This window comes from Protopterus annectens, chromosome 1.part0 (assembly GCF_019279795.1).
Source record: "Protopterus annectens isolate FY-2018-M chromosome 1.part0, PAN1.0, whole genome shotgun sequence".
Taxonomy (NCBI): Eukaryota; Metazoa; Chordata; order Ceratodontiformes; family Protopteridae; genus Protopterus; species Protopterus annectens.
Genome location: NC_056725.1, coordinates 1,387,503,608 through 1,387,528,079, shown reverse-complemented (window position 1 = coordinate 1,387,528,079; position 24,472 = coordinate 1,387,503,608). Strand labels below are relative to the sequence as shown.

Below are 24,472 nucleotides of genomic sequence, written 5' to 3'. Positions count from 1 at the left end.
TTTCTACATTCCATATTAAAAGTACTATCATCTGAAGTCATTCTACTAAGGCGAACTAATTGACCTTTCAACACACTTCTCTTTTGATAACTTGGATGTGAACTGGTAAAATGTTAATACGAGTTCGAGAAAGTGTCTTTTCTATAAATTTTCGACTCAAAACCATCTTTGGTCTTAATAATATTTACATCCAAATAATTTAACATTTGATTATCAAATTTATACGTAAATTTTAAAAAATCAGTTGTACCATTCAAGAATTCAATAAATAAAATAAAATCAACCTCATTGCCTTTCCATAAAAAACATAAATCATCTAAAAACCTACCATAAAAGGTCCAATATTTACTAAAAGCAGAAGTTGTTAAATATGTATTTTCCCAATGTGACATAATATTGGCATAAGTAGGAGCAGTGTGCCCCCATGGCAACTCCCTTGATTTGTTTAAAATATTCCCCTTCAAAAAATATAAAATTATTTTTTAATACTACCTCCATTAGAACCAAAACTGTTCTAAAGTCATTATGTGTGATTCCTGTAAATCCTATTAATACTTCTTCGAACCACTCAAGGCCTATATCATGGGGAATGCTAGTAAATAAATCAACCACATCTAAGGTAGCAAATGCCAAATCTTCGGAAAAAAAAGCTTTTATCCAATTTTCTCAAAGTCCCAGGAATCCTGTAATATATATGTACTATTCATAAGTACCTTCTTCACCTTTGTATCAACAAACTTAGCTAATGGAGCTGTAATAGAACCTTCAGCAGATACTATTGGTCTTAAAGGTGGATCTGCAATGTTTTTATGCACCTTGGGTATGCCAAAAATGGAGGGAACTTTTGGTTTTTCAACATGCAAAAAATTGTATGCCTCTAAATCAATCAACCCATCCATTAATAAGTCATTCAATAACACATTTATTTTTTTATATGCCACATTTACTTCATTAATAGATACCCTTGTATATTTGGTAGAATCACTTAAAATCTCTTGCATTTTGCCCTCATATGTTATGTGATCCAGAAGCACCACCCCCCCCCACCTTTGTCGGGTTTCATAACCCTTAAGTTCCTGTTTTTACTAACTAATTTTAGTGTTTCTTGCTCCACCAAGGATAAATTTGACTGTACCTTGTGTCTCAATAGTGACTTCCTTAATTCATTCTCCAAAACTAACTCAACATTTTTTAACTGTGGGTGAAGCGGTGGGTTGAAGATGCTCCTACGAACTAAATTGTCTTCACAAACTGTCCTCTTAACGCTATTAAAAAATATTTGCAAATTCTTTTTTCTAATAAATAACTTAATATCCACTAAAAGTTTAAAAATATTAGTTCTTTGCTTGGGTATAAATCCAAAACCTTTTGAAAATAAATCAAAAAAAGGTTTTGTCACAGTGATACTAGAATAATTAAAGATGTTAAAATCATTTAATGTCCACTTACATCCATCATTAAATAAAACATCATTTAATTTTTCCACCTCATTTGTTTCCTTCCCTGGGGCCCCCATTCCCTCACTTGATAGTTTTTTGAACTATAATCAATTGGTTCTTTATGCATCAGTCTCTCAGACCTTCTAAGCGGTGGAAATTCTGAAACCTCAAATTCATTATCATCAAATACTGGTGTCTCTTTTTCACTTGTATTGTATGTTCCAAATCTTTTCCCGAATACTCTAGGCTTAAGATAATGTGTTTTGGTTTTATACTCATTTAAATCTCTTTCAGTTTTACCCAATTTCCTATTTTGAACATCCAAATATTTACCTTCCACATCTTTTAGTAACTTGTAATATTTTTTCTTATGTTCATCTACAGTAAACATTGTCATGAATAATGTCTTTAAGTTGTTCAACCTGACTGAACCTTTTCTCCATTTCACATTCATTATTTTGTATAATGGCCCTCATCTCAAAACCACAATTATCAAAAGCAGTAATCAATTGCTGATGAAATGCAGAACCTTCAACAACACTGTTCGGATATTTGCAAACTCTAAGACCCTTAGGTACAATTTTTAACTCGAGACAGTGTTTCAGGTAAGCATTGTCCATTTCAAGCATTTTATATTTATACAAAGCATAATCAAAATCTTCCAACATTTGTATATAAGTTCTACCAACAGTTTTGTTAAAGTTCCTTTTCCCAAATTCAAATTTGACATTGAGAATGTCTCTCAACTGTTGCACAGTACCTGTTTGAAACCCAGCAATATTTCCAGAATTCAAAAAATTAGTCCTGTTTTGCGTCTCAGGTATAACTTCAGCTCCCTGATTTCCAGTCTCTCCACAAGCAGTGATATGTGGGAATCCATCTAGACTCCCTGTTTCATTAATGTTTAAACCATTTGTGTCACTAACTTCTTCGCAATTGCGTTTGCGCGTTCCTTCATGCGAAGCAGAACGCCTTGCTGCTTCCTGGTTTCCTGGTACAGAAAGCGTTGATAACAATGTAACCACCGATTGGCTAACTGGCGTTAGCAAACCTACCAACTGAGTCAGTTGGCCTATGAGCTTCCGAAGCTCTCCGATCTCAGCACCTTTGTTTGTACTGTCCATGGCCACAGACCCCTGGGATTCCATCAAAAAAAAAAAAAAAAACGACAAATAACCAAGGAAAACGGAAGGTGCAAAAAGTCACTAATAAACAGAAAAAGCACCAAATCCAGGGACTGTCACAAAGTTTGACAAACCACGAACAATGCACAATAACGCTGCAATATTCCCCGACATGTAACTAACTAAATTTAACTTTTTCCTAACTATGAATGCCTTCATGGGGGCAGACATCCTCTTGTTTTGTAAAGCTATTTATTGTCTATAATGCACTTTTAGTGGTGCAGTTATTGAGATTAAAATACCCTACTGTCTGTTGTCAGATCACAGTCCCATTCTCTTAGAATGGAAATAGTTAGAAATGACATTTGAAAATCTGCAGTTAAATAACCGACTTTTGCGGTGACTCTTACATGTGTTGCACCAGCTATGAAAAGTTATTCAGAAAATGATAAAAGAAATAACTGAACCAGCTTAGCCATTATGTGAGCATCATGTTCAGTTGTCCTTCCCCAAATATGTGTGTTTTATTTCTTGGCTTGCAGAGCTCAGCTAATTAGAGATGTTGTCTCAGTTCTTATTGAGTTTATTCATCTTCAGACTATAAAATGTTTATCAAGTTTGTGAGCTGTAGAAAGGATACTAAGCATTGTACAATGGCATCGAATCAGAGAGTTGTGAATTTTGAGCTAAAATAGCTGTGTAACCTGGGTAGGTATGGAATAATAAAAAAAGCTACCTTACTGTGTATGTGTGTTCTTTAGAAATAAAATCTGTGATATCCCTCGAAGTTTCAGAAAACCTAGTATACAACCTATGCTGGTTCAAAAACAAACCAAGAAGAAACTTCGCAGTATGGAGTGTGTGATGTTCACTTCCTGAATTGTTAAGCACCTAGTTCATTAATAAAAATCTATTTTCTGTTTTCTTTCAGCTGTGGACTACCTACTGTTTTCTATTTTATTATTTTGTAGCGCATATTTTACATTTCAATTTTTATATATATATAAAATGAACTAGGTGCAAAACATAATTCAGGAAGTGAACATCGCAAGCTCCACACTGAAGTTTTTTTCTTGGTTTGTTTTCCTTAGAAAAATACTTTCAGATGTGGTAAGCATAGTGATGCAATATCAAGGCAAACAAAGTCTTAATGCAAGTGTCATGGGATTTCATTCAGCATTAGTATGATATGCACTGGAAAAGCAGACTAGAACAGAAATACTGCACTGAGAGTACAACTGCTAGGTCATGCTTTAATATGTGAAAGTACATTGGATATAAAAAGTGTACATACCCCAGTTTAAATGCCAGGTTTTTGTGATATAAAAAATGAGACCACAATAAATCATTTCAAAACTTTTTCCCTCCTTTAATGTGACCTATAACATGTACAATTCAGTTGAAAAGCAAACATCTGTTAGGGGAAAAAAATAAAAATCGTACAATAAGCAGGTTGCATGAATGTAAACACCCTTAAACTAATACTTTGTCGATGCACCTTTTGATTTAATTGCAGCATTCAGTCTTCTTGGGTACACACTTGCCATCAATTAAAGAGATTTGAAATTGTTAGAAGAATGAGAAGCAAGCATCCTTTACTTTGTACACGTTTATTTTCTCCGTAGCCTGTTGTGCATTAAACATGTCTCTGATCCTCTTTAAAAAAAATATGCTCAAGATAGCTGGTTAGAGCAGCTTATATCTTAAACCTGCATCTTGACATTCCATGATTGCTGGGACAAACTTGCTTCTCCTGTCCTTGGTGTACAGTGTGAATAATTATTTTCCACAAACAGTCTGCTGTCCCCAATTTTTAATAATTTTTCCTTCTGCCACAGTTTTGTCATCATTGACTCTTTCTGCAGGTACGATTGCATCTTTACTGGTACAGGTCTTTGCTGCTTTCTTATGTTCAGAGTTGGAGCATACACACAATGTGTAGACTCAGTTAAAGCCTGTTGTGGTACACCAGTCCTGTTGCTTATTTGTATTGTCATAAAATTAATGTAGTCTGTTCCTTACAGTTTCTGCGGCACAGCAGGAAGTCTTGAGTTTTCTCTCTGTGCTCTCTCATCTAGCTTCAGCTCTATTATTGAAACAGATGATCTTCAGAAGGCTCATGTTCGGCCAGCCTACTCTTCATTTCAGTCTCTGATTTTTGCAGATTTATCAATTAAACTAAACAGCTAGTTAAAGGTTTTTATATTTCCAGACTTGTGTTATTTGACTTTACATATTCCTTTAGTGTTTCACTTATTTTGAACTTCTCTGACTGCATTTAATTTATTTTTTTTCCTCTCAAGTTATCAGAAGCCAATTCCTCTACCAAAGTTGAAACATGAACTGTTTCTTGCTGGACAGCTGTAAGATTCTTCGCACCCATATTTTTTCTTCTCCTTTTCTGTTTGATTTGTCTTACTTTCTCCAAATTTCATTCTTGCTGATGTCCAGCTAGAGTAATTACTGGCCAGTAACCGAATTTTACTCAGAAATGCTTCCTTAGTGTCAAAGTTTTTCACATTGGCAGGTCTAATCAAGCCGTTGATCAATGTGCAGGCATCTTGAATATGGTTGTATACCCTGAAAATCTTGGTCTTCAGGAAGCAGAGTTGGGTCACAGCAAAATTATTTTGGTGCTTAGGCGAGTTGACAGACACTTCCTTCACTGTCCAGTTCACCTACCTTCTGGATGAGGGAATTTCTTCAGTGAGATATAGGAGTTCTAGAGTCATCTTGCCATCACAGCCTACATATGCTTATAGGACCCTGGGTGGAGTGTTTTTTTTTTCTTTGTTTCTTAAGCTGGTGAGATTGCAGATTTCTGGTGCTGAAAGTGATTGCAAGCATGTAAGTCCATGTGGAGTCCTCCTTTGTTTAAGACACTTGTACATTTGTAAGTTTTGAGAAAAGAGGCTACAGGTAAAATTGCCAGAAATTAGGTTACTGCTGTGTTTACACTTCAGTATTTGGAAAGAGGTTTGTGGCCTGAGCCCCACCTGCTGTGGTCAGACAACTGCCTCATAGTTATGGTTTGTAAATATGCAGTGTAGTATACATTTCTACTTCTGTCTGCAGAGATGCAGTAATAGCCAGCAATGGCTATTACCTTTAAAGCCTTTTACATCCTAGGAGTGATGAATTTTCTGATCGGAGTTCCTTCTCTGCAGTTTTTGTTTTCCAATGCTGAGGATGTGGAGGCATGCCTTGTGAGCCTTTTCAGGATGTGGAGGCATTGCAGATTATTCTGTTGGTCTCTGAGGAGAATGTGGTGCTTCATCAATTTTTGGCATGTTAGGCCAGTGGATAAGCTGACTGTGGATGTTTTCTGATGTGGATGTTTTCTGATGAGATTGTTGTATGCCTTTCCACTTTTTTTTTCTGGATTCTGTTCTTTATCATCACATTCACAGAAGAAAGACCAACACTCCTACAAGTCATCCTTTGATATTAGAGAAGGGTGTTGTTTCAGGCTTTTAGGTCTGTGGTACTGTCAATCTGTTCTAGTTAAGGCCAGATGGTTCCCCTAGGTTAGGGTGAAATTCTCCAACTTTAAGCCTCTTATGTCCTTGAGCCACCCAGACATTCAGCTTTAGCTTTTGGAGGTCATTGAGACTGCCAGAATTTCTTTCCCTGATCAGTTTTACTAAATGTAAGAAGTTCCCCATTTTAGTGGGGAAATCCCTTCCCCTAATTGAGGCACCAAGTTTTATAAATGGTTCTTGCTTGTTTCAAGACATCTTTTTTGACTTGAGTCAGTCAAAACTGTACATTTCTGTCTTTATGGTACACTTCAAGCTTTTGGAGGGCAGAACTGTGTAGGCCATCTACAGGTTTGTTGGGCAGATCTTTAAAAGATCTGCTACGCCATCAATCCCTTTGAAGAATCCTTTCCAGTGGAGCTCGAGCTTCAATATTGATAGGTTTACCTCCAAAAAACAGAATCCCCCTGTGGTCTATATTTTAACAGCAAATGCTTAAAATAGCGAACGCTGTATAATCGACCCTAAAATGTCGAAACAGCAGAAGACCGAACACATGGAACAGCGATTTTTATCCCACAGAAAAAATCGCTGCTTCATAAAAACAAAACAAAAAAATAAAATAAAGTGAGTGTCTTTGCCCCCCACACCCCCCTACTTAAATATAACAACCCCGAGATTGCAAAGTCCCGAAAACGTCCCAGTGATTTTTTTTCCCCTGGGAAAAAAAATTGCGGTTCTGTGCGTTCGGGATTTCACTGTTTCGATTAAAAAGGGTTGATTAAACAGCGTTCGCTATTTTAAGTGTTTGCTGATTTAATAGGGACCCTCTCCCTTAACAGGCATTCGGAATACTTAACTGTCACAGAAACCATCTGAAACCAAAAGGAAAATTATTCAAGACTCCACTAAAATATGTTGTATATGTCTACCTGCTCTTTATTTAAGGTTGCTGATTTAACAGATTAAATATATTTCTTGTAAGAATATTTTTTTCATTGTCCTGAACTCCGTCTGCAGAATTTCTAAGTTAAGGTCTTGATTTTAAAGGAAAATCATTTTTCCTTTCACATGGATTAGGTGCCTCTTAGGGATGAGCTGTACTTCCTTTTAAGTGAGATGTACTTAATTTGGCTCATTCACCTCTGCATTTGTTTTTCTGAGTGCAGAACGAGGAGCTTTTCATGTGCACCATTAGCTCAAACTTTACCCCAGAAGGATATACGGTTTCAAGAAAACTGCCCTAAATTTAATCTTCACTGCTCTAAATAAAGAGGGGCCTGACTGTGGCTTAAGAGAATCCTGTCCGTGGGGATTGCTATTTGCATTGATTTTGTTGCAGCTGTCACTTGAGAGAGTGAAAAGTGTGTATACCTACATTGTGAATGCTTCCATTGTCTTTTCCTGTAATGTGTCCATTGTAAGAATGTGTTATGGTGGCTTCCTTATGTCACTTTTTACCAAGCACTGCTCTTTGGACTGCATGGTTCTGTTTTTCTAGAAGGTGTTAAAAAAATGCTGTTGTACGAAGAGGTTTGCATGTTCTCCCCGTGTCTATATTGGTTTTCTCCAGGTACTCCCAAAAGCATCCTTGCTGGCTCGCTTGACATACTAGACATAACCCCCCCCCCCCATGTATATGTGTGTATATTTGTGTATGTATGTATATATACATACATACATGTGTGTGTGTGTGTGTGTGTGTATATATATATATATATATATATATATATATATATGTATGTATATATATATATATATATATATATATATATATATATATATATATATATATATACATACATATATCTAAATATAATATACATGTTTATAAAAAAGATATCTGTGTGCATGTCATGTTTACTTTTACTTTTGTGACAAGACTGCAAATGAAGAGAGCCTAGGAAGGGCAAGTTCACTTGACTGATTAACAGATAAGCAAAGGGGGAAAAGTTTGTAATGTTATGTACTTGTTTCTTTGTTTCATGCATGTGTGCTCTCTTGACTTCTTTTACAGTCAGAACTGTGGCAGGTGGGACTGTGTACACCAACTAGAATTCATGCTATAACTTGTACTGGCAAGAAGTTTTGTGCATGCCAACATGAACACAGTAGAATCCAAGAAGTCTGTACTGAGGATCCCCAAAAGCAAAATTCTTAATGGCTATCATTGCAGGTGGTCCCCTCAAATTGGTTAATATTCAGCATTCAAATATCTACTCTTCATGTAGGCATTTACTCCAAAACAAGATCTCCAAGGGAATCTTGACCAGCATGCCCACTCCAGCAACTTACTCCCACCTAATGGCCTTCTTATTTCCTAAAAGAAGTGCTGATGGAAAATCGGGATAAGTTTTGTTGGTGTGTTGTTTTTTTTTTTAATCACCATGAGTTCTCCTACCAAAAAAGACTGCAGAGCTTTACTGGCTAAATGGCTGCGTCCAGCATTAAGTGTAAATTTTCAGTATGATATTAACTTCTGGTGGTGGTGATCTGGAGTTGTAGATTTTTTTTTTTGCAAAGGTATGTAACGTGACATTTTTTTGTAGTGTTGCACATAATTGCCATGTAATATTTCAGTTTTCATATTTTGTCATTTATGCTTTTGTCTTATTTTTTATTAGTGTCTGTTTGCTTATGCAGTGGAAGATGGCTTATTACATAATGTTATGCAGTGACACTGATGTTGCTTTTCATGATTACAGGACTTTGTGAAAATCTCCAGATGGAATGATGTGAACTTTTGGGCCATCAAACAATCTGTTGAAAAGACACACAGGTAATATCTGAGAGGATTATATAAAAGGGGAGTGGTCCCTGGTTCAGAATGTTGCATTTTGTTTCTTATTTCATCTAAACACTTGGATTGAAGAGGGTCTAATAATGGAGTTTGGGCTTTGCTGACATTAAAATACCATTTCTGTCTTTCTAGGGCACATAGTGCAAAGCATATTGATTCAGTGATAAAGTTTGTGTTTGTGTGTAGAGAAAGGATCTCTGAAGCTGTATGGTAGTCTTTGTCATAGATAATGTTCTCTTGTCTTAGTGTAACACAGTTGTATTGCTTTGGGAAATTTGGTTTAATAAATAGGCAAAATAAATTGAAAACAAATGCAAGCTTAACCCAGTCGTGGAGTATTTCAGCTAAAGGAATCACTTAACATTACAGCTGTTGGTGTAGGTAATGTCTTCTTAGCACACACATTCATATTCATGATAAAGTCTTCACATTCTAAATGTTTTGCGTTCAAATGTGTGGTGATTCATCTGGATAAATGGTATCAAAGGCTGAAGGCCCTGGCTGTGTGATTAAGTTATGTCGGTATCAAGTAGCAGTCCATGTGGTAGAGTAACCAGCCTGGGGGGTAGTGGTTGCAGTAAGTGGCCACTGCTGGCTCAGCCAACCTTTGAAGTGAAGGTTGGTTACCATTCTGTTGCTGGAGTGATTGCTGTAGGTCATAACCCTTGGGTGTAATGTTCCATATGGTAATGCATGATACTAACGTAGACTTTCTTATGAGAATATCAGTGCCTAGCTAGGCATAATGTATGTGTAGGTTAATGTAGCCCATGTGGAAGTTTAACATACCAACCATTCCTTTATGCCTTTTGGCCTCTGCTGAGAGGATGGCAGGAGGGATTAAGAGCAGAAGAAAAATACCTAGATTTGATACAGGGATAATAGTCCATGGTCACCAAGTCTTACCTCCACTGTCCATTGTCCTGACTGATGGGAAGTTGGAAAATGAGACTCTTACTTGTTGGGAGTTTGAAGGCTTGATGGTTGTAGGTATATGGGGAGATCACAAAGGGAATACATGAAAAAATGTTTACTCCCTACATGTATGTGCTTCTGTTACTTCTGGATTACCGTTTTGTCATGGTACAGGGCAGTCTCCATTTATAGTTTGCAGAATAAACTGGTACCATTTATCATTATCTGATTATAGCTTTCTTTGCATGTTATGGATGACTGTCTTTTCAGACAGTCTCATTCATTAATTTGTAATCAGATCACATCTTTAAAGGGAAATGTAGATTCTTGGCTCCTATTTTATTCCAGATGGTATTGTAGGAAAGTAGTTGTCTGGGAGATTTACTTTAGTCACATTTAACAGTTATCTTTCTAATTATGTAGAAAGTCTTTGCATGTGTCCCACTTTCCTATTTTCACACATGCTGTTGTGGTCATAAAATAGCCTAACAGTAATAGTATGTATATATATATATATATATATTTTTTTTTTTTACTGTTTAGATTATCGTGTTCTCTTGCGTTATTTTACCAAGACTCAGAATAGCTTAGAATTGCCTTCCTCTTTGACTAAAAGCCAGCAGAAGCACATCTCTTTCTGCCTCTTAAAGGAGGACACATGACAAATGATTGTGATGTATTCCAAAGGCAGTTTTCACTTTAACTACCACTGGTACTAGGCTCTCTAGATGCTTCTGTCTGGAAAAATCTGTCATAGGCAATTACTCCAATATTGACTGGTGTGTTTACCTCAGTAAGCTTTTTATTTTTGCAGGCAGACTTTCTACTAAAGTTTTACCCCAGCTCAGCAGGTTTGCCTGTGGTCTTATAATTTTCCCTTTATTATTTTTGTTATGTAAAGTAGACAGATGTATTAAAATACATAACATGACCATTCAGTTTTTGCGTATAGATATCCTTGGTTTTACTGTGTCAACAGCAATTGTGTTGATGTTTTGGTGATGCTGCCTTAGTCACTGATTAGCATAACTCTGTATTCTGTAGGGCATCCATCACTGTGTTTAACTGAGAGAGAGCATATCAGTAAACACCATAATACTACGACTACTATTCTGACACCCCATTCAGTCTTCCTGGTGTGAAAGTGAATACACTTGTTCTGTTTTGATTAGTTCCCCCACACACCTTTCTTAATTTCTTCATAGCATGCCATTTATCCTTGTCTTTCTTAACATCCGTAGTTAAATTCTTCTCTCTTAATCTAATTTCTTTCACCTGTTTGCATTGTGTCTGTCTTGTAATGCTTTGCTTCTTAACCTCTCTCCCAAATACCCTCACTCAGCAAAAGGGTTACTCATGTTGCCGTTTGGCAATATATGGCATATTGTTACTACCGGTGTCCCAAGTCTCTCCAGTGCTGTTAGGCCATTTTATGATCACAACAGCATGTTTGAAAACAGGAAACTGGAGCACGTTCCATTTATGTATAAATTATTTCTCAGTGCTTTTATTGGCTTAGTTCTGAAAACATTGCTTGATGAGCACAACTGATTAGTCTCAAGCAATTCATATGCACTACATTCTCACTGCAGTCTTACAAATATAGTTAATCATTCACATGTATGCCTGTGCTTTGATCAGGACATCACCTTCCTCACACTTCAGTCTTCCCAAAAATGGACAAGGCTTGTGTTCCATCTTTTATTAGTAACATTTTAATTGGGCAATTCAAACTGCCTTCCTGCTCTATGATGTGTATCATACAATACACAAGCAGTGGTGGTTTACACCTTACAACAGCTGCAACTTTCCACATCATCACATAAGAAAATCTATCCTTCAAGACTCTTCCCCTGCCCCCGCTACACGTACTCTATGGCAACCTTACCACCTGTCCCCTACCTTGTATCTCTAAAATGCAGGTTGCAAACGCCCTCTCTAAGGCCAAAAACACAACATCTGTGGGACCTGATAACATCCTAGTCTTTGTCCTAAATGGGCTCCGACAAGAATTAGCAACACCATTGGGTACTCTCTTCAATCGTAGTTTAAGTACAGGCTTCATCGCAACTGAATGGAAAATGGCCGTTATTCTCTTGCACAAAGCTGGTGCTTCCACTAACCCCAGGAACGGTAGGTCCATTAACTTGACTAGCCTTATCTGAAAGGCCATGGAGCAAATCATCATGGACCTTATCAACAAAGATACAGGTAATCTACAAACACTTGACCCTACTCAGTTTGGATTTGTCAAAGGGAGAACATGCCTGTGTAACCTGGCGGATGACTACAAGACACTCACCAATGCCCTGGATAAGGGGAAATCTGTGCATGCAGCCTACGTAGACTTAGCCAGGGCTTTTGACACTATCCCCCCACTGAGGCATCATTGACAAACTCACTTAAGTAGGTGTCAACCCGTATATAATTAGATGGTCGCTAACTGGCTCACTGATAGAACACTCCACACAACCAAACACTGGAAACCAATAATGTAAAGAAAACACTAATCGTTGAACGAAAAAACTTTATACACAGCAAAGCTTTCGGGCAAAACCCTTTGATACTTGAGACAAATACACTAAAAAGCAACATGCTTTAAAAAGGAGCCTAATTGGTCATATGACAGCAGCCAGAATCATATGACCAAAGACATAAAGTACAAGCAAAACATTGCAACATTTAAAATATTAAAAATAAATGCAAAAATCATAAAGAATTATACAAATAACAGATTATAAAAATATAATTCTAAAAAATAATTCTAATTATATAACTTAGTTTGTTGCAACTTCATTAAAATTGGTTTCAAACTAACAGCGGAATTCAGCCCTGGCGTGCGATCAGCTGCCAGCCTTGAGTATCCACTCATACTGTTTAATTTCCAAAATATTATTAATGTCCCCACCCCTAACAGAAGGAACAACCATATCTAAAACCCTAAATTTAAAACAATGATTACCCCCATGTAGTCTAATGTGCTTAAATAGAGCATTATTCTCACTCTCCCTTCTAATCTCATTCTTGTGTTCAATTATTCGATCCTTCAGCTTACGTGTGGTCTTCCCTACATAAAATGAAGGGCAGGCCACACATATAGCCAAATAAACAACATTAGTACTACCACAGTTCGCTACGGATTTAAACTCATAACTCTTATTCGTAATGGGGTGAACATAAACATAATTAGGGTTATCAACAACATCCACACAACAAGAACATTTTAAACATTTAAATGTACCAAAACGAGTGAAGGTATAATTATTTATACTCTTATCTAAAATTAAAATATTTATAACATATCCGACTTTTAATAGTTCTCATATTCCTATATCCTTTTAGGTAATAAACCATATTTCTCATATAGGAATATGAGAACTATTAAAAACAACTTTATTGGAAACTTTATTGGAAATGCTGCATATCCACAAGTCAAGTGGTGCACAGGTTACTTGCTCTAAAGACCGTAACCTGGAATGTGACTTTAACAGAACCTGTTGGAGAGACATAGTTGTCTACCAGAGGTTACCACACCTTTGGTACAGACTCCCATTTCATGTCAAGCAGATCACCTCATTGGGCCTCTTCAAATGCAGTCTGGATGATTTGGATGAGTAACCGTAAATTCACCCCAGGGGTTCCACAGGCATTAGGTGCTGATTGTGGAAATAAACGTAGAACTTGGCTAGGTTTGTAAGGGCCCTAGGGCCATTTGTCTAATGACTTCCTATGATCAAGCTTAGTACTAAAAAAGGAGCCTCCATTCAATACTGGCCACCATTTTATGTAATGTCCATCATGTTTTGAATTTAACACTGGAGTGTTTCTAATCTTTCTCTGATGTACAGTTAGTATCAGTATCTAGCTTTTATCCCTTAAAGAATATCTGTATTTGCTGATACTCGTGATTGGTCATACTGATACTTGTATCAGTCTCAGGAAAAAATCATAAACAATATTTTTTGTATATAAAAAAAAAAGTGACTCCTGATATGTTAACACATACTATAGCTTAAATTTTAAATTGTCTTTGCAAGTTCAAGGGATTCCCTGGTCAAACTCCATCATGAGATGGTCCTTTGTCCATTGTTCGATTGTGTGTCTGTGGTACACACACCAACTTTTTAAATTAGTTCAGTATATGCTGTTCATACATAGCTAAGTTGTTAACCACTATATAACAGCAGGCTACCTGGAGAAGAGCAAAATTAATCCAGACACTTGGGATGGAAGTAAAACCATCAGCCTTCTGGTCTTCCAGCACCAAATGCAAGTGCTGCCTGCTGAACCTCAGAAACTCAGTTCATTCTGAACTCTGAAGGATTGGTATATGGTTAACTAATCAATACTTACAATTTGAAAGTACATCTTTTAATTAAATCTGTATACAAAGAAGTGCTTCAACTTTTTAAACATTCTTTGAAACATTCCTGTTGTAATGTCCAGTCTTCATATGCTAAAACAAGCCTTTGTCATTGCAGTCTTACTATTCTAACTGAACTGCAGAACTACATTGTGGTTAATTTTCATCATTTTTAACCATCCTAAACAAATTAGATTGACATGTTTGTCTAAGAAATGTATTTATACACTGTTAAATCTCTATATAAGATCCTGAGGAGTCGTTCCCTAATGGAGATGTGTTTCTCATAGCAATGCTAAACAGTCGGTCCCTATTTTCTTATTTATAAATCTCAAACGCAATGTATATTTATGGTTAATACTTCATATTGTAGTCCGACTCAAAACTCACTTTTCAGTCGTTTCCCTTACCTGTGTGCTGTAGCATTAGTGAACATCAGGCAAGGTAAATTGTTCACTCAAAGTTGTATATGTAATTTAACTGTAGTAGCAGTTTGACTTTAGTAACATACTTATATAGGTATGTCACATTTTTGATGGCCTGCCAACAGATCGGATGCTGATATCTACGTACTATTTAGGTCAGTTTTAATCCTTAACATCTACCTGAATAGAATATTTCAGTACCTTGGCTTTAGAAAACCTGCATCTCGTATACCTCAAGTACAACTTTAAATTTCACTTTCTCAGCCTGACTTCAGGGCACAAAGGTTTGGAGCTCTAAACCCTGGTCACCTGGGTAGCAGTCAGTTAGCATGCCCAGCATTGGAGGAGCCAGGCAGGGAGCTATGGTTTCCCTGGTGGAGATTTGCAGAAACCACCACTTGGAGGGAATATCCCTTGTGGCAATGAGGGGATGGGCTCTGTGATCATTTCATTGCTTGTTTCTTCTCCTGTGCTTTGCCAGGTTTGTGTAGGGACTAGCCGTAATTGCAAACAATCTCAAACCATTAATGTCCCTTCCCAGTCTATCATTGACTAGAAGATGGGGAACAAATAGACTAGTTAGCTGGCAGGGGGCTGATGATCAGTAGACAGCAGGGCCACAAAGAGAGCAAAAATAAATACATTTCACTTTTTTCCCTTTATCCTCCATTCCATTTAAACTCTGCCCTATAATCTCTGACTGTTTTACTATCTCAGTTGTATAACTATGAATGTTGTACATTTACTGTTTATATGTTTCAGTGGCTTCCCACTGGTTATGCAGATAACTCCATCTAGTCAGTCGTGACCAATCAAATTTTTCATCTATTTTTTCAATCTGGCCAGATTCAACAATTCAGTCTGCATGCATTGCAAACTGTTTGACACCTGAACAGCATTTGGTCATAAGACTTCAGTTTCTGTGCTGTTGGTGCACAGAACATCATGGTGACCCATTTTTGGCATGCAACCAGCTTGTCCCTCTCAGTTGAATTCTGTCACACAATCCATTTCTTCCCTAGCTAAGCAATAGATGACACATTTAGTTGTTGATATGCTTTAAATAAAAAGTGCATATCAAATCAGTTTTCTTAACTTGTTTGTCTAGCAGTTTTAACATTTTGATAAAAGGAGTGAAATGCAGCAGCAGCTAACTTCAACAAGCACTGTGTACATGCCTTTACTCTGGCCTGTCTGAACAGTGGTATCTGTCCTGTTGACAGTACTGCTTCTATTAATTGCAGGTGTGTGTATATATATATTATAAAATGTGTGTGTGTATGATTTGGCATTATGCTATGTTTTTATGTTAAAATAAATATTTGAGCAGCATGAATATGTGAAAATCTAAGAGAAAAGCAATGGTGCTCTGTGATAGGAGTAAGAGAAAAGCTGTAAATATCTGATGTGGTCTGTCAATGTGTGCTTTTGGAAATAAGACCATAAAGGATAGTGCATATTCCTCTTCTAGGAGTAAATACTCTCATGGCTTTTACTGAGTTCCTTTCATAGGACACTAGATAACTTTTATAATGATTTTAGGTGTTTAACACTTTCTTCCATATTATTTTTGTGGACTTTGAGTGAAATGGTTGAGTCCAGGAAGATGCCCAAGTATTTATACATTTTGCGTTATCCATTTAGATTGTAGAGTAAGATTCTGACTGGCATTGCTAGTTTATTTTTCATTCTGTGGGCAGTACCAAGTAATATGGTGGTCATTTTCTGTTAACTCAAGGTAAGTGTATTTTCTTAGTCGTTGACACTACCTTTGCAGTCTCTACAGTGGCACCATATCCAAGTATGATGTTCAGTACTGGAGGGTTATAGTTATGTATCTTTGATAAAAAGAGAAACTGCAGTATGCCCTAGCCAGCATCCATGTTGGACTTCTGCATTGTGTGCTCCTGTATTAGAGGTTACTGTGTTGCTTTTATCTTAAAATGTACAGTCAGATAGGTAAATTTGAAACCATTTAAGTGGTCTGGCTTTAAAGCTGAGGTACTCACGATTAGTTTGAAGTAATAGACAGTTGACCATTTAAAAAGCCATTTTCATAATGATTGATTGTATCCATGAGGCGATCCCTCTCCACTGATTGTATCCATGAGGCGATCCCTCTCCACTGATTGTATCCATGAGGAGATCCCTCTCCACTGATTATATCCATGAGGAGATCCCTCTCCACTGATTGTATCCATGAGGAGATCCCTCTCCATACTGTTGGAGATCACCAGTGAATGTGTATTACAGGGAGGGTGTAAACCCCATTCATAAAGTTTTGTGTGTGTATGTATGTGTGTGTGTGTGTGTGTATATATATATATATATATATATATATATATATATATATATATGTGTGTGTGTGTGTGTGTATATATATATATATATATATATATATATATATATATATATGTATACACACATATATGTATACACACACATATATATATATATATATATATATATATATATATATATATATATATATATATATATATATATACATACACACACACTCGCATATCTATATTATATATAGATATGTATGCATATGTATGGATTTATATTACTTCATAAAGTTTTTGGAAACTCGAAATTCATATGATCAAGCTTTCAAAAACTTGAATAAAAAAAATTACATTTTTCAGTGGGGTGGGGGCAGGCCTCCCTGCACCCCTTGAAAATTGTATATGCCAACTCCGAGATTGCACTACACTAGGAAAAGGAGTAAATTCCCTGATCCTCATTGTACCATGATCTACATAGAACTACTTCAAATGAGAATTTACCCTTTTCCCCACTGTAGTACTTTTTCGGAGTTGGTTTATATAGTTTGCAGGGGGTGCTTGTCCCCTTAAAAAATGTAGATTTGTGTGTTTTTTTGAGTTTTTGCAAACTTAATCATATGGTCTCAACCATATGCATTTCAAGTTTCTAAAAATTCGATGAAGTAGTATAAACCAACACACACACACACACACACACACACACACACACACACACACACACACACACACACACACACACACACCTGTGGACATTATTTGAAAGTAGAGGACTTTCTCAAATGTTTTGGTTTGTTTGCTGTGATTGGCATTTGAATGGTAGTTTTGGGTTACCTTTGGGGGAGTAATATTTTGTTGAGGAATTGTGTAGGTATGCTTAAAAAAGGGAAAATTGATTGGAAAGCCTAAGGACTAGTCATAAACACTTGCATTGGTTTGAAGCAAAGCAACAGGTGCTGACATTTTAATAAAAGTGGGATGCAGATGGAAAATTTCTGGGCACTTGCTAGAGTGAATTTATTTTTTCAGGAAGTTTTCCTAACTGATGTAGAAGGTGCTTCGCTATATTAAAAGCTATGAGTCTATCTGAAATGTCAAGTATTTGATTTAAGTTCTTTGTTGCTGTTTCAAAAAAATGTTCTGAGGTATGGAAAAGAAAAATAGTTTTGAATAGCTAATCAGTAAGAAGGTGATTGTTTGTTGTAATAGTTTGATTTGGAGTTCTACCCTATTTCTTTGAACTTGCAAAATGGTCTTCAAGCAAGGAGTTTCTTTTTTCGCTGTAGACCGATTTCACACCATTGGTGGCAGTGTGCTGTCTTGTTTTGAGGGATTAGTAATAGTAATCATATTTTAGCTCGTTGTACAGCTTAGCTTTACTGTTTCCTAGGGTTCTGTGTCTTTCCCCAGGATGACCTTTAAGTGCTGAAATGAGCAAAGAAAATTTGGTTTCCTTTAATCTGAATCCTTGATTAAGGAGCATCTTGTCCTCTCTTCGAATCAGGATGTTATGTAATACCTGCCGGGCAAGAATAGGGTGACTTTTGCTTTTCACTGGAGTGCAGTCAGTTGTACCCAGCTCTATAAGTAGTGCAGTCTGCTTAGATTTGGGGAAAGAGCTCTAAGAAACTAGCGCTTTAGAGTCTTAATATTTCAAATTATAATAGTTGAGGCTTGTGGAAAGAGTAAGTCTATTATGAAAACTATGTGGGATTTGAGTTAAAATAGCTGAAGCAGTGAAAAGAAAGAGTTTAAATCGCTGTTCTACTTAGTTCAACGACAGTATGCCTAAGTTGTTGGAGTGGGAGACTTGATCATTGCAGTCATTTGGAGGGAAAAGTACAGCCAATTAGTATACCGTAATATATAATTTTTTTGTAAACAATTGCAGATATCAAGACACCCTTAAAAGTAGAACTTGTATGAGTAAGAAAACATAGACAACACCAAGGCAGAATCATTTGATTGTTTATGCTGACTTTTCAGAGTAGTCAGTATGAGTCTTGTCATTTTTTGAGCTATTTGTATATACCATGTTCATTTCAATGTTACTGTTTTGTTTGTTGAGATGTAAAATTCACATTATATGCTGTTTCCATGTCAGTTTCTGAAGAGGTAGCTACACTTTTACATTGAATTATAGGGCGAGTTCCCTCAAATCATGAGAGTGTTATTACCATATGATTTTGGGTCCTCTTCAAGTAGCCATGAATCTAGAGTAGTCCAGTTATCATTTATGCTGATTCATATTGAGCAGAGATCATTTGATACCTTTAAATTTTACAGCTCTATCTTGGAGAATTGGAGTAGCATGCCAAAGTTTGATGCTACTACTACTTGCTCTTAGAAGTTGTATGTAGTAATTCATTTTATATTGGATTTTTTTGTAATTATTGTACTTGAGTATGGGTTGTTAGCAAGATGAATGATCTTTACTGCTGTTCTAACCATAAGACCAGTCTTACTTAGGTACCCCATCATTAATAGATATGTTTCAGCTGTGGGTGATTATGCATATGTTTGCATATGTGGTAAGGCTTAAAGAAGCAATACAGTGTGTTACCACATGAAGTAGGATAGATTTTAAATTAACAAGTGGACCATTGAACTTTAATTATCAGAACATGTAGTAATGTGCCGCGCCAAAGTTTAGGCAGGCCCTTTCTGGATATATCCAGTTGTAGTTTTGCAGATTTGTTTGGTGGTGGTGGTGAATAATGTAGCAGTGCAATGCATTAAACCTCTAGGCAGTTACTTTTGCTGTTGCCTCTCAAAAAGTTGCATTCAAGCACCTTTTTTTTGGCGGGGGCGGGGAATCATGTCCTTGTGTAAATAGTTTCATGAAAATTGAAACTTGCAGTAATGCAGTCCATTCAAGTTATGAGTAGTCATGTTTCTAGATTTGTTTAGATGAGTTCAGTGTGTTCCAGGCTTGCAGAAGTGCTGCCAGTTATTTTATTAAGATGACACAGAGGTGCAGTGAATAGTATTGTCTCTTCATAACAAGAAGTTCCGTAGTTTTGATCTTGTCTTGGATGCCATCTGTGCAGAGTCTTAACATCTACCTTTTGTTCACATGCAGTTTCTACTGGTATTCCAGTTTCATGTCTCATTCCAAAGACAAACAGCAGGTAGATTGTTGACACTGTCATAAGTGTATGTGTCGTCAGTGTGTACTATGTAAGAATTGTCTTGTGATCTTCCATTACTTTTTAGTACACTTGCAGCAGCTGTTCATGAGAGTGCCATAGGAGTCAAATGCAGTTCAGCATTGCATGAGTGAATGTCTTAAGTGTCAAGGTGCAATGACACATTCAGCTTGCCACTAACTGTTTTCTTTTTACTGAAAGCATTTAAGTTTGACTATAGCCACGCACCTGGATTTATATATTTTCATTACTCGTTTAACATTATATTATTCAGCATATAGTTGTAATGTCTGACATATTATCCCTTTTGTTTGATAAAAAAATAATCCTGCTGTTTTCCTATGAAATGTATTACCTTTGCCTTGTTAAGACTTCTGTCATTTTGTGTAGGTTGAAGTCCTTTAATAATGCATTTCCTTTGCTAGCTGTGTAGGCTGTCAAGGGATCTGTTTTCATCTTGATTGGCGGTAAAAATGCAAATTTCACAAAATTGCAATACGCCAGCAGTAGCTTACATTTTATTCTTGCATGCTTCCTTTGACATTTCAGTTTTTTTTTTTTTTGTGGTTTGAAATGCTTTAGTATTATATTACATTTAGCAGCTGGGTGTTCAGGGATATCTCAGATTTGATCTGGTGACAGAAATGCAAAGCTTAGAAAAAGAAGTGCAAGATAACAGCAGCTTACATTTTTTACATCATCACTTAAATCAGCCATGCATCATTAAAACACAGTGCACAATGTTTTCTCATGTTTATGGCTGACCATTAAACTGAGCATGCTTCATGTTTTACTCATATTCTCATCTGTACAGAACTCTCTTTAAATTTGTGAAGAAGTTTGAAGCTGCCCTAGGAGAACCGTGCCGCCCAGCGTTAATGGAGCAAGAGGCTGAAGAAAGCCCAGACTTTGTGGACAAACGAACAGAGCAGTCTGTAGTCCAGAAGTTAAACAAGGAGTTGAGAAGCGTTTTCTCCACTAGCACCAACACTGCACAGGTATGAGGAATGCACTTGCATTAACTTAGCCTGACATTTACACTAACTTCCTGATTATCCATTGTAAATTGTGTACAATAGTTTTTCATAGCTTGTTATATGCTGTCACTTGGTGGTGATGGTAGAGGACATGTTAGTTGCTAAACTAACCCGTTATGTCTTAAGTGGGTAGGGTCAGCTGGCTTTCATTTTGGGGAGAAGAATTCCAGTCATGCATAAAATGACATGTAATACAGTGATATCAAAATAGTAAGAATTGGACCCTACTCATTGGCAGAGAGGGATAAAGCCCTGACTATGACCCAGATGACCTGAGTTTGCATTTGACGTTTAGAGGAAGTTGGCATGGGAGAATAAGAGTCAGTGACATTTAGCTTGCTTGTCCTGGGTGGGGTTAACCAGCCAGTGGGTTCCACACAAGCAATGGCTCACAAGAAAATATGGCGTTACTAGGGAGGATATGATCTGTGGCTTCCCAAGCTAGTGATCATAGCCCATATTAGCAGATGCGAAGAAGCACACATAAGAAAGGTATAGGAAGTTTCTGCAATAATGCATATGCTCAGGTTGCCACCAGGAGTGTGGTTAGGGCCATATAGAAAAAAAAGTCCCTTTAGCCACCACTCTGTATGATGTGAGTTGCTGGTTGATTGAGTGGAGCAGCGTAATTCTGTATCTGGGAGACTCCATATACCCCTGATCTGGGAGGAAAGCCAGAGTAGCCTGGTTTTTGGAGATGTTTCCCACCCACTCACTGCACACATGCAAAATAGAGTGGCAGCACAAGACAACACAGTACCTTCGTAGCTCTCAGGATGGCTCCCTTTAGTGTACTGGTTATGTTCCTAGTGCAGGTGTTGCGTAGGGTGGGCCTTTATTTGGGGTAGTTTGATGGTTTGGGGGCATAGGGAAAACTCCTAGGGATAAAATGATGAATTATTACTACATAAATGTTAAAAAAGTCACAATGGCAGAAAAGGCAACAACTGAAAAACGCTCGGAAAAAGTCACAGCAATAGCGTATAATTAGCTTAATGAACTTCATCAGAAAACAATGAACATAAGCACAGCTAGTCTTAAATAGATCAATCAATTAATACGTCACATGATTAAATGCATAAAACTTTGAAATTTAAACACATATAGGCAAACATGTGCAAATGTAGAAAAACACAAATGAATAATGAATTTACACCATTAAAACAAAAATATGAATAAAAAATGAAATAAGCAATAAAAATTAATAGTAGTAATTAATCTAACAAACTATTAATGTTGTTATGTTTTGAAATGGTCAATTTTCGCTGTTTTAAAAAACATTTCACATTGACTGTTCCATTTAAACCTGGTGGGTTGTCTGAAAACAATCTAACCTGCCATAATGTTTCTCTCTGTTCGACATAATTTTTGAAGTCCCCTGCTCTTTTGTCATTTCTACAAATCTCTAAAACAGTAAACAGAAATTTCTTAAAGTTAATACAAGACAATGAATGTCTATATAGGTTGTTAAATTTTTGTCTTAATGGCATAAAGGTGCTCCACCCAGGCTTCTTGTGGTCATACCCACATAGAAAGCTGGGCAGACAGCAAAAAGCAATATAAACAAGCCCACGCTTGTACAGTCAACATATCCAGGTACTTCTAAGATTTTTGTCAGAGGTAATAACATTTATGCATGGTCCCTCGGAAAAGCGACAAACTGTACAGTTATTACATGAAACATTCCTTTCTTATTAGCTATTGGAACCAAACTAACAGTACTATGTCTTTCTAAAATCATTTTAAACACAAAGTTGGGTTTGCACCAACAACTTTAAAATATCTTGATTTCCTTGAATAACTTTCCAGTTTTGTTCCATAATGGATCTTAACTGAAAACAGTCAGAGCTCATGTCAAAGGAACAATAATGATTGGACATGTTACAGTTGCTTGACTGAATGTCAGCAACGTTGTTATAAATCTCCTGTCCAGTGTCCATTAGGAACTTTTCATCATGTCCTCTTTGTACAAATAACTGGACAATGTAATGAAATTCATTTATGACATCAGTCTCCCTGGTAGTCATGCGGCTAGCTCTTATGAACTGTCCCCTTGGAATGTTTTTGATGATAAATTTAGGATGACCACTGGTGTAATGTAGGTACCCGTTAGTGAAAGTTCTCTTTCTATGTATTTTGCTTTGAAAAACATTGTCAATAATATCGTAACATACAGATAGTCCAACGCCACCAGGCGTGAATTTGAGAAACCCTGACAAAGTGTTTGTTTCATGTATAAAACAATCCACAGTTTCCTTATTTCCTCAATGACAAAAATTAAATCATCAATGTACTATATTAAAATGTGCCTGCAGGTTCCCCCCACCATGCCATAACCAGATTGGCGTAGGCTGGTGCTGCTGGGGAACCTTTTGTCTCGTTGTCAATTTTTTTTCATTTTTATTCATATTTTTGTTTTAATGGTGTAAATTCATTATTCATTTGTGTTTTTCTACATTTGCACATGTTTGCCTATATGTGTTTAAATTTCAAAGTTTTATGCATTTAACCATGTGACGTATTAATTGATTGATCTATTTAAGACTAGCTGTGCTTATGTTCATTGTTTTCTGATGAAGTTTTATATTAAACTAATTATACGCTATTGCTGTGACTTTTTCCGAGCGTTTTTCAGTTGTTGCCTTTTCTGCCATTGTGACTTTTTTAGTTTTTGTTTGACTACATAAATGTTAACAAGCAAGATACAGAAATGCAGACAAAACAGAACAGTAATTTAAAACCATCTGTTCACTTATACTGTTGAATACATTTACACAAAACAATGGTAAAAAGTTTAGGACTGTATATAAATCTAAGGAGTTACAACTATATCAGAAAAGTTAAAATGTATTAATCTATAAATAAGTAAACAACAAATACAACATTTTAATAAGTAAGTCAGCCCTATCTTTGTTTAAACATCAGCCTATACTTTTTTTACAACTACAAAACTCCATTCTGTTTATTTGTGCTGTACTTCTCACTTTTTACTCAGTACTGATTCCCCTGTTCTTTATCTAAATTCTCCTGTTGTGTCTTTCTGCTTTTCCTGGTTTGGGGTCGCCACAGCGGAACTCCGGTCTGCTAATGATTGGCAGTAGATTTTTACGTGCCGAGTTGCCGGCCCTGACACACAGCCTTCAATGAAGGTATGCCCATTCATGCATGTCTCCACACAGAAGATGCTCTAGCTGAGAATCGAACAGGACAATGTCTTACTGTGAGGCAACAACGCTACCGCAACACCAACACCACCACCGCTGTAATTGAGTATAAATGTCACTGTCCATCCTTAAAAGGCTAGTTCTTCCATTTATTCAATATAACTTTCTTTTAATAAAACACAATTTGCTACCTAAATGTGAAGACTCCTGTATAAAAACACAAATAAGCCAAAAAGAAAAACCAGGAGTACTAATCGGCAGAACAATATCCTCATAAGTTGATCTCCAT

General features: G+C 36.6%; 1 protein-coding gene across 1 annotated transcript in view; it reads left to right on the top strand.

Moving 5' to 3' along the window:
• Positions 1 to 24,472, top strand: part of MDN1 (midasin AAA ATPase 1) — a 3,484,183-nt gene that overhangs the window by 2,538,325 nt on the left and 921,386 nt on the right. The window contains exons 72-73 of the mRNA XM_044071809.1: positions 8,748 to 8,821; positions 20,797 to 20,980. Coding sequence (XP_043927744.1) covers positions 8,748 to 8,821; positions 20,797 to 20,980 — 258 coding nt within the window. The remainder of the gene's footprint in view (positions 1 to 8,747; positions 8,822 to 20,796; positions 20,981 to 24,472) is intronic.